General features: G+C 47.7%; 1 protein-coding gene across 2 annotated transcripts in view; it reads right to left on the bottom strand.

Moving 5' to 3' along the window:
- Positions 1–10,276: 10,276 nt before the first annotated feature.
- CELSR1 (cadherin EGF LAG seven-pass G-type receptor 1) overlaps positions 10,277–11,415 on the bottom strand; it is a 171,454-nt gene continuing 170,315 nt past the window's right edge. For both annotated transcript variants that reach the window (XM_062018502.1, XM_062018495.1), the window contains exon 35: positions 10,277–10,996. In XM_062018502.1, the coding sequence (XP_061874486.1) occupies positions 10,972–10,996 (25 nt within the window). In that variant the 3' untranslated portion in view covers positions 10,277–10,971. The remainder of the gene's footprint in view (positions 10,997–11,415) is intronic.

Raw genomic sequence — 11,415 nt, 5'->3', positions numbered from 1 at the left:
GTTGTGAGGGGCTTCATTCACTGCAGCAGCTCAGTGTTGATGATCTGTCAGTAAAAGCATTGGCCCTTGGTGTTCACGTTTGCTTGTAGGACTGAAAGAACCTTTCATCCTCCCACTTCACCATTAAGTGTTCATGTGCTCACTCTCTGTAGCTGCAAGCGATGGGGCATGAGGCTGACATGGTGTTTTTATGAAGGCCTTATTTGTTTCATTTTTAGACTAGATCTATCTTTTCTGCATACTTGGGTTGATATACTTGGGTTAAGCAAAAACTACCAGGTTTTTGGCTGTGACATTGAGGTTTGTAGTACACATATTGCCACCCAGTCCCTGTGTCCAAGGCTGAGCCCTCCTCGGGCACTGGGAGATGACTGTGCAGCCAGCTGTGCTGACTCTCTCTGTGGGGAATGGGACCGGAGTGAAAAGTCTGAGCGTGACCTCTGCTGCCTGCAGCTCAGGGTCATATCATTGCAGAGTTCAGCATACAGCTTCCCTTCCATCTTCCTCCCAAACCAGAACTTTCAAGTCATGATCTCTTTGTCATTCCTTGTTTGGAGTTGGGAAGTTCCCATGAGTCTCTGCTGTCCCTTTGCATGGGAAGGCATTAGGTTCTGCAACCATCTGCTCCACAGCAATGCCTTCCTCAGACTGCATCCCCTTCAGAATATGGAGCACATAATATTGGAGGGTGCACAGCAAAGTGAGTCCTCTGGCTGCTCTCCATAGGCACAAGACCCCCTTATCAGTCACATTTATGGTACTGCCCCCCCCAAAAAAGGTTTCACCATGGAAGTAAACCAGTATCAGTGGGAAATGCCTCCAGAGGTGAAGTCTTTCTGTCTGCTGCCCACTAGTCCTGGTACCAACCAGCATTTCTTCAGCTTCTCTATAAGTGTGGTATGCTGGAAGGATCTTCTGAGGCAAGAGGCTGTTCAAGGGAAAAGGGCAAAAGTGAAAAGCTGATGTGGAGTGAGGCTGTGGCAAAAACATTGTGTGTGGGCTGGGAGGTTGGAGCCAACTGATCTGTCAGTAAGGATGAACACGGATCAGAGAAAGGCAGGCTGAAATTGTACATTTCTCTGAATGCCTCAGATGCTGGCTTATTTAAATAAATGCAGGTTGTTTAGTTTCTCTGAGCAAAGATGGACCAATAGCCCTGACTACTACCAAGGCCAAAAACCCTTAAACAGGTAAGCCAAGGAAAAGGATTTGGTTTCCATGCAAGAAACAGGGAGAAAAATGTTTGAGGGGATAGAGACTGACCTCATCCTGGAAAAGGTGGGTGTTACGAGCATCGTGGTAGCATGCAGTTGGGAGATTATAGAATCATAGAATGGTAGGGTTGGAAAGGATCTTTAGAGATCACCTAGTGCAACCCACTTGCAGAAGCAGGTCAACTTAGATGGTGAGAGTGGGTGAAGGGGGCGTCCCACTGATGAGGAACATACTTGCAACCATGGCCAGTTTAGCCTTCAAAAATGCTTCCTCTGCATTTCTATGTATTGACGCGCTTTAATGAATGAAACACAAGGAAACTGTCCGCGGCGGCGGCTCCGGGCGCAGCGTCGCTGCTGCCGTTCCGGGCTTCGGCACCAGGAGGCTCCAGGACACCGGCGTCACCCGGCCCGCGCCGGGCCCCAGCCGCGGGAGCTGGCGGCCGCGGGGAGAGCGCTCAGCGAGCCCAGTTCTCCCCTTCCCAAAAGGCTTTTACCGAGCCAGTACACTGTAAGGGTTGTCACTGTAAGGGTGGGTTTGCTGAAGGCGGAGGAAGCCCTGCTGCCGCTCCAGCACGCCGAGGAGCCCGCTCAGAGGCAGCAGCTCTCCAGAGCCCGTTCCCAGCCGGACCGGGCAGCGATGCCAGTCCGAGCGAGCTGGTGACAGCTGGCAGAAGGCAAACACACGGCTTCTGTCTAGAGTTCAGGTCCTGCTCGTCCGCTGCCCCTTTGTCCCTGTGCTGGTCAGTCCCTTTCATGGTCACTCCAGCGAGCTCTCGAGCGGCTGGAGGCAAAAAAGGAGATTTTTAGTTTGTTTCCAGAGCTAGCACCAGATTGTTACATTTCTGTGGCTATGTGAGGGGTCTGATGAACACTGATTTCTGCATTAGGCTTGCTGAATCTTCTAGGATTTTGTTCTTTTCTCTTGTGTTCTTAGTTTCAGAAACCTGAGAATGGGAAAAGTCAATTAATGGACAATTCATTCTATGTGGTTTTACAGCATACAGAGTAATTTCTTCAACACAAAAGAGGTTTCAGCTCACTTTGAAAGTCTGAAGGGTCTAAAACCAATTAAATACATGGAGATTCTCCTTACTCAAATCCTACCTGGAGAAATCAAATGTTCCCAGGGGATTGCCCCACTCTGGACTGTGATCATTCAGCAGCACTATTCCCGTTCAGTAGCACCATCTTTTGAGGATGCTCGCAGGAAAGCATCGGCCTCATGTAATTACAGCACATCAGCTCCTTTGGGAAAGCAACAGGAGAACTACTTCCAGCAAGAGGTTTTCAGAGGAAAGTGACCCGACTGCTCTGTCCCTGATTTCTCCAGTAGCACTGGAGCAGCTCACAGCAGAAATGCCACCAGTGCTCTTTGTCCATGCACGGCTCTGCCTTTGTGTCTCTGGGGCTGCAATGAGCTGGATATGCTCTGCAAGCAGTGTCTGTGGAGGCTGTTAACTGTCAGTTCTGGCTGGCAGATGGCCATCTGGCTTGTCCTACCAAAGCTGGACTTTCAGACAAGTGGTGATATCCTTCCTTTACTCTGGGAAAGCCCTGGGCAGGAAAGAGGAGCCACAGAGATATGTAGCATTGACTCGACGGGAGCAGCTTTTTCATCCCTCTCTGCATCCAGTTCTTTTCTGATTTTAATGAGAACAGAGACAAGACATTCACTCCCAACCACTGGAGGAGAGAAGATGCCCCATGTGCTCCTCTCCTCTGGGGCAGGTGATGTAGAGATTCCCTCTCTGTCTCCCAGTCTGCTGCTCTCTCCAGAGCTAATGAACACCAGCACAGCAGGACCATCCTGGGCTGTGCCTGCTGCTCACTGCAACACTGGAGAAGAGACTAGGAGTTAGAGCCAGCAATGTAACATTCCTTCTCTTATTTGAAGAACTTCAGAAATTTGCATTAAAAACCAGGATGAGTAGTAGCCTTGTCACCTGCACATCTCAAAGGCTTTGTCCCCAGCCCTGCTGCAGCTCCTGCCTGATGGCAAAGCAAACTCAGTCAGTCTGGAGTGGCTGCATTTTGCTGGATGGGGCTTTGTATAAAATTATAAACATCAGACAAAGATAAATTATAAACATAAAACCAACAGGTGTACAAAAATAAGAGAACTCAATATGAGGCATCAGGGGGATTTAAGATCCCTGCTGGTAGTTTTTATTTTGATGTAGTTATTTAAGGTGGGTTTTTCTACTATTCACACATGTTCATCTGTAATCTGTCCTCTCTGGGAGCACATGGAGGACTCTACTGATTGTGTCACACCAAACAGCTCCATGGCAGGCAAACTCTGTTAGCAGGTTTGCTCTATGTGTTAAAACTGTGTGATTAATTTATTACAAGCTTGTAAGGTTTCAGGTATGGTTTTTAAATTGAAGATGATTTGTGTCCTATTGGTACTTATTGTAATACAAAAATAAGTCAGAATAATCTAGGTTGGTTTAAAACATGAAAGAAACTGTTTTATGGTATAAGAATTTCAAGCTGAGCTAATTTAACACCTAGCTTTTTGAACAAAGGAGAGAGCACAAGAAAAATCTGTGACCTGATTAGTAGCCAGGTGTTGAACATTATTTAAGCCACATGACAGAGACTGTCCTCATCTGGTGTATCTCCTCTTCACTGCAATACAAAAGCAGTGCTTGAATTACAGAGAAAGAAGGAGAATTTGCTACTGAGAGGAGAGAACTTGAGACTGAAGACTTTAAAGTGGCTCTTGGCAACTTATCTCCTTTCTGAATGCAGAGGCTGAGTGTCACTGTTGGATCAGAAGGGACATGTAAATACTCTCTAAGCACAAAAAGTTGACCCTGGAAATTCAAAGCAGGCAGCCGTGCTCATGTACTTCTTGCCACGACTATCTAACCCCTTAATTGCAACGGGCCAGAACTCATCCCGGGGGCTAATGCTGCCGTGCTGAGCACCTGCAGCGACAATGCATGCCGATGTAGGCAAAGGCTCCTCCGGCTCGAGAGAGGCGGGTTTAACACGGGCGGAGCTTGCAGCGCGTCGCGGGGGATGCACGGCACGTCCCCGCATGGCCGCGGAGGCGAGGTGAGGGCTCTGCCCCACACGGGAGGCTCTGCGTCCTGGCTGCTCCAGCGAGAGGAGCTGAACCCCGCCGGCATCCCCTCGGGAGCTCCGGCTCTGCCGCAGGGACGCCAGGCCTGGGACAGATGGCTGCTCGGGGAGCTGGCACGTCGTCTAAGGGAGCAAGAAGGAAAGTAGGTGAGCTGCTTTGGATCTGTGCTTGGCACAACCCAGATGATGCTGGTCTGGAAAGTGTTTTCCTTTGGACAACCAAGTGGAGCAGAGCCATGTGTCTGCTGTGCCTTGGTGCTACGGCAACTCAGTCCTTCCTGACCAACTGCTTGCTTCTGTTTGCCCATTTTTTTTCCTTCAGAAGGAAGACTAACCACCAACTCTAAGCCAGTAGGGCTTTTCCCTGACCCTTGCAGTGCTCAAAACCTGTTCCATGTGCAGCTGGAAGTTGAGGTGTTGACTGTTCCAGACTCTCTCATTTGTTTCATCCACAAAATTGAAACATGCAATACAATGTACCAGTTTTTGTCAAAGTCAACTCCTGATTTAGTGCTTTACCTGGAAGCTTGTTCCCTTTGCTGCCTCCTGACCACAGCTGCTGCTGTTTTCTACTGGATTCAGAGGGCCATTGCTGACCTGAAGGGACAGTGTGGAATGGATCCAGGTGAAAAGGTTATTTATTTCCTTTAAAACCAGCTATTCTTCCCCCTGTTACAACATGCTGGCATTTAGGGAGCTGCTTTTATAACTAATGAAATCACTGCTGTAGGTTCTTTTTTTTCCTTTGTAAAATGTGCTGAGCATGCCCTGGAAAGGCAGCTGCGTGGCTGGGAGCACACGCTCACTGCTTTGTACCTTCAGGGAGCTTGCTCCAGCACAGCTGTTTGATTACGTGTCTTGCCAGGTGCTGTAAACACGGTTTTGTTTCCTTTCTGAGGAAGTGTGTCACTGCAGAGCCAGCCTCTGTTTGGCCTTGGCAAGCAGTTGCTGGCACCAGGAGCTCTGTGGGATTCCGGCAGTGCCCTGTGGAGCTTCGCTCGCCGCTCTGTTTTTCTCAGCCTTTTACTCCTGCCCCAGCTGTGGCCTTGGCTCTTCTTCCTGGTGCCTTAAGGCCTCCTCTTGCCCCACCAGTCACCTCCATACAGAGGGACAGTGGCTGGGAAGCATCTGCTTGTGGGGGTTTGAGGGGACACCTGTTCCCCTCTCTGCTTCTCACCCAGCAGACCTGGTGCTGGAGTCATTCTCACTTTATAAATATGTTCGCTGCATTTGGAAACATCATACACAGGGACCTGCTGCTGCAGTCTCCCTGTTTATACACACACAGGACTTCACATGCTCATTATTTCCTTGAGCAAATTAATCTCTAACAATTACACAGGCTCAACCCTATGTTCTTTGCTTGGCAAATGTAATATAGGCATCACATGCAAGCAGATTCATTCAAGACGGACTTCCAAAGAGCTGCTGCCAAATGACCAAAACCAAGAGGTTGTCCTACACATTAGCCCAAGGGGCTGGTGTTTTTGCAAGCTCTTATATTTGCAGGAGAAGAAAAAAGCCCCAACTCATGAGAAACTAATGCTGGAAGCAGCCCAACTGGATGCACTGCAGCTATTTTAGCAGCTGGAAAGTTGGAGCTTTAATTTCTCTCTCACGAGTGGATCTCATGTAAAATCATGGCTTTGTGGAGGTCAGGATGGGCTCCACAAGTCTTAAGCCATGCTTGGGAATGGGATGATCCTACATTTTGGCTGCAGATGGCCCTGGGACACAAGGTTGCTGTCAGGAAGACTGCTTAAGTGCAATTTAAGCAGCGTCCTTCCTATAAGGGGTAGCTTGGTCCAGCTCCACCTCTGCATTGTCTCCTGGCCCAGGTCTCACAGCAGCCTCATCTGCTTTGATGAAGCACCAGTTCAGAGACATCAATTTGAAAGAAAATACACTCAGAGTACGTAAAATTTGAGTCTGAAGGAGTAGTCTTGGAGCAGAGGGCTGGTAGCAGCAGATGTCTGGCCACGACAGGAGATATCAGCCCAATGCAGAGCTCCAGGAGGCTCCTGGGGGTGCTTTCAAATACTTTTAAGTATTTAGAAGACAATGAATTAACACCATCTCTCTACAACACACAGGTAAGATTAATTTTCTTCTTCAATATGATACCTGGAATGGTGGCTAAAGGAACAGCAACAGAGGGGACAAATCTTCAGTAAATTGGTTGATATTGTCAGTATGGGCTGGTATTAATTGATATGAGGTAGGTGCCAAACTGGCTTAGCAAGAAGGGAAGTTTTAAGAGAGCCCTCTTGTGCTTAGTTTTGCTTGGTTTGAATGATGACATAAAAGGCAGCTTCTAAAAGCTGCAGATGCTGTCAAAGGACTCCGGGCATCCTTGTGGACAGGACAAAAGTCCAGAATGAGTATGAGAAGCTGAAGAACAGATCAAAAAATCAAAAGACTGAAATGGAAAATAAACCCAGTGCAAATGGCTACTGATGGAGGAAAAGTGAGCAAACAGGAGCATAAAGACAAGGCAGAAACTCTGCAGAGGAGGCTGTGAGGCCCAAATGCATCCAGACTGGCCCTGCTAATATTGGTGTGCAAAATGATAGCATCTGGCCAGGGCTGCCAGGGGAGTCTCCTCTCTACAGCAGCCCTCTGGACCTCGGCAAGAGCATCTTCTGCAGCTGAGCCAGCTCTGTGTCTAAGTATGACACACAAATGGACAAACTAACTCCTCATACTGGGAAGGGCTATTACAGGCTGCTCACAGATGTACTGGAATCAGTATTTAGATTTTTAAGGACATTAGGCAAACCTCCAAGTATCCTGAGATGATGGAGCAGCTGGGCTATGCAATAGCTTAGGTTACAGCAGCCTTACCATGCCATTGGTGCAGCTCTTCTGCAGTACCTTTCCTTACAATGTGCTTAGGTCAAATGTCATTGTAAAGATTAGAACAGGAAAAAGGAATGAAATGGGGATTACTTAAAAAAAAAAGATTGCTTGGTTTTGGTTGTTGGTAGGTGTGCCACTGGCATTATGTGGGCTGCTCTGGCTTCTCCTCTCTCTCTCTCTCTTCCATCTCCAGAAAGGCTACATTGGACCTGGGCAGGAGGAGAAGAAGAGCAGGAAGGCTGAAAGGTACAGCAGAGTTTCTGAGCAAGGAACAATTACAAAGCTCTGAACTGTTTGGGTGGAAAGAAACAACCCAAGTGCTCTAGGATGGAGCCTGTCTTCCTCTCTGACCCGGATAAGGTGACAGAGGAATGATTGCTCCCCACCTGTTGTGGTGCAGGCAGCAAAGGTGTCCATCACAAGGGACAGGGATGAAGCTGAAGATGGGTAAGAACTTGCTGCTTGTGACTGAACCAGGCAGACCACTGGGTACCAGACTCTTAACACGGGTCCAAAACACAACAGGACATGTTATTGGAGGAAAAAATGGTCTGCAATGTTTTGTCACAAAATGTTTTGCAACAATAAGGACAAGCCTTCCTGCCAGGGAGGCCCAAGCTGCAGCGGGCTGGGGGCTCTGCATGCTGCTGGGGACACCTTTCTGTGTAACCTGTGGCAGGCAAACCCCTTTTCCTAAACATCTGCTGTTGGTTACAGGAGACATGATCACAGGCTGGGCTGTCCTGCAACTGTTTTGCTTATGTGAAGGCCTGAGGCTTATTTATGCTTTTCCACAGCAAACTAATCCTTGAAAACAAACTCAAGTATCAGCCTTCCACAAAAAACCCCGAACAGGTACAATAAAATTCGTAACAGTTTCCCCTTGGGGCTAAGTGCTTGGGTCTGTTCATTGGCAAGTTTTGGCAGAGCTATTTGCAAATTGAAGATCCTGTCACTGATTTTTGCCCCTAAAGCATGACGGTAACCTTGTTTTCTTCCTCAACCTCACACCTTCCTAGTTTATTGCCTAATGTTTAGGGACATTTACAGAAATCTGTCCAGATTACAGTGAGAAATACTTTTTTTTCCAGAAAGCTGGCAGAAGTGTGTTGGTCACTGCTGTGCCTCGTGAGACCTGTGAACAAAGACTTGCAAAACAGTCTGGAAAGTACAGAGTGGGTAAGACCATGGCTTGGCCTTAGTTGGCTTGAGAAAGCCAACAATGTAGCCAAGAAAGTCCCACAATACTCCTGGTTGCAGGCTTTCACGGGCTGGGCTGGCTGCCTCCCCAACTCGAGCTCCCCTCTTGTTTTCTAAGCCCAGAGCTTTCCTCCAGGTCAGGCGAGGCAGTTTTAATTCCCAGGTGTGAGGAATGCTGTGGGTCTGGCCTCAAACACAATTCATGTGGCAGTACCCCGGGCTGGAAGGGGGGTAGACAGAGACACCTCTATCCAAGTGACCTGCCTACAAGAAGCTACCTGGGTCTGGAAACATCCAGCCTCTGCTTCCTCGGTCAGAGCAATGGGTACCCTTATACCCCCCTCTTGTTACTTTCTAAACCCCAGGAAATGCCATTTGGAGCCTCAGCATCTGTACTGTACTTAAAACAAACCACCAGAGCAACAAGTTCAAAAAAACCCTTCTTAATTTATTGTAAATTCTCCTTTCATCTGTGCTGCAATTCCAGTGTTCTGCACATTAATAAATATACATTTGTTAAAAAACCAACCTCCAGTGTCTAATCTGCCATAAAGCTTTTAAAAAGTCATAAAAATAGGTTTTAATTTTTTTTTTTTGTCATTAATACAACTGACCCTCATTTACTGCAACAATTCTGATCAAAATAAAAACTACCTACATCTCACTGGGACAAAATATACATACACAGATGTAAAAACAACTAGCGGGGGTTATACACAACGCCTGAGCACACAGCCAAGTGCCAGACCCCTAAAACATTCAAAACTTTTTCTCAGTCAGAAAATGTCACACAATATGTTGCATAATATTTAAAGGAACAGCACCATTCCTCCCTCCCCCCTTCCAAAGGCCTCCTCCATACAATTGAAAATGCACAGGAATACAATGAAACCAAGATTACAGTGTATGGCATTTCACTTTTGTCCTCAACCCCTGCATTTCATTTAATTTGGCCTGATTGTCTGTGTTTTCCCTTTCACACATACACAGTTACAGGACCAAAAGACAGGGTTTTACCCCACAGGGTGCTGCAGGGAGCGAGGAGCCCTGCCAGGCTTGGTGGCAGGGCCCAGGGCAGGCTGCAGCACCAGGGAGCTGCCAGCACCACGCTGCCCACGCTGCTCTACGCACACTTCTGCACATCTCCTTCTTCCTTTTCTTGTAAATGCAGCCAGGCCACACTCAGCTTTCCTATATAGGTGAAATCAGTGTGATCTGCTGGGAAACAGGAAGCCTTAGGCCTCCTATGTGCTCTATGAAATACCAAGAGGGCCGGGACTTTGTCAAAGAGCTGGGTAGTGAAACCTGGGCATCTTTAAGGACTCGTACTTCTGCTGTGATTAGCAACATGCCGATTCCAGAGGAAAACGAATTAACAGTAAAGCAAAATACTGTGCCTGAGGCAGAACTTGCCCCACAGGAGGAGAGCCCTCTTCTTGGGACATGCAGAGTGCTGGTTTGTCACAGAGCCAGGCCAGAGTCCAAACCTGCCATACAACGACACTGCTTGTTTTCTTGGGCTTGGCAAGGGAAAGACTGTTTTGACTTCTTCCAGGCAAGGACTGTGTCGGAATCTTAAGATGAAGATGTGACTTATTTTAAGTAAGTCCAGAAGTTCAGCTGCTGAATGTTTCGATGCACTTGAGAGAAGAGGTCAAAACACCAATAAACAAACACATTTTTTGTAGGTTTTAGAAGAGGTTACAAAAAAACCATACCGTGTCCTTAAAGTGTTCCACTCTGTCAATGAAACTTGGAAATTACAGTCATTACTCCATGTAATCTTTCCTGTATTACCTTGAAAACTGCACTGCATCTTAAGGTGGCTTCCATGCAAACCTCAGTTACTTTATCAAATGCCAAATTCAAGTAAAATTGTGCAATGTTCATATAAAAAATATCAAACCCTCTTTTCATTGATTTCCTATTATCAAATTAAGAAGATCAGTATAAATGTAAAATATACACAGGAACTTTAGCAACACCATACAAAATATATAAAAGTATCTACACTTTTTATATATATATATATATATATAAAGGATTTCATTTTTTTCTTAAGACAATGTGTCCATAGAAGGGTGGACAGAGATGCTGGCATAAAAAAGAAAGGACACTTGTTGGGTTACTCCTCCCCAGAGCCCAGAAAACTGAAGGGTTCACACTGTATCCGGACAACACCTCACAAAAGACGTCTCCTGGTACTTGTCTTAAGGCTGATGGGCTGACTGACTGTAGGTCCACTGCGCTGATAACGTGTTTTCCCTCGTTCTCCTCTGGAATCAGCGCCCCTGCAGCACCGTCCGCAGTGCCGGCGGGTACCAGCGTTTGCGGTGCGGGGCATCCCTGGGGCTGTTTCCCTGCGGTTTGGCACAGGTGACGCCGGGCGGAGGTGCCACGCAGCAGCCTGATGGCAGCCAGTCAGTGGCATGCAGCAGCCTGACGTCGGGCGGTGAGGAGCCTGCGGGAGGTGCAGCGGGCAGGAGCCGGTGCCCACCGCGTCCCCCCACCACGCAGCCGTGACCACAGGGTCCGCTGCGGGCGGTGGTGGCGGCTGCAGCGAGGAGTCCGGGACGCGCCGCGGCCATCGCAGCTTCCCCATGGCTCAAATCGAAGTTTCGTTACTGCCTCTGTTAGTGAGAAGAGGTAATCAGGCAGGTTCAGTGTTCACAGAATCACAGAATCATTTTGGTTGCAAAAGACCGTTAAGATTAATGAGTCCAACCAGTCACCTCACTCTGCCAGGCCCATCACTAAACTAAACCATACCCCTCAGCACCTCATCTATGCATCTTTTGAATATCTCTAGGGATAGTGACGCCATCACCTCCCTGGGCAGCTCATTGCAATGCTTAATAACCCTGTCAGGAAAAAAATTCATCCCAATGTCCAATGTAAACCTGCCCTGGTACAACTTGAGATCATTTCATCTTGTCCTATCACTTGTTACTTGGGAGAAGAGACCTCACTGCAACAGGTACAAGCAAATCACTCCTTCCAAACCCAGCCAGTCCTCTTTAGTAAGGGCTCATGGTCCCTCAAGTTACTA

Source organism: Colius striatus, chromosome 1, assembly GCF_028858725.1.
Source record: "Colius striatus isolate bColStr4 chromosome 1, bColStr4.1.hap1, whole genome shotgun sequence".
NCBI classification, from domain to species: Eukaryota; Metazoa; Chordata; class Aves; order Coliiformes; family Coliidae; genus Colius; species Colius striatus.
The sequence above is the reverse complement of the archived record's forward strand: the minus strand, read 5'-3'. Positions and strand labels throughout refer to the sequence as shown.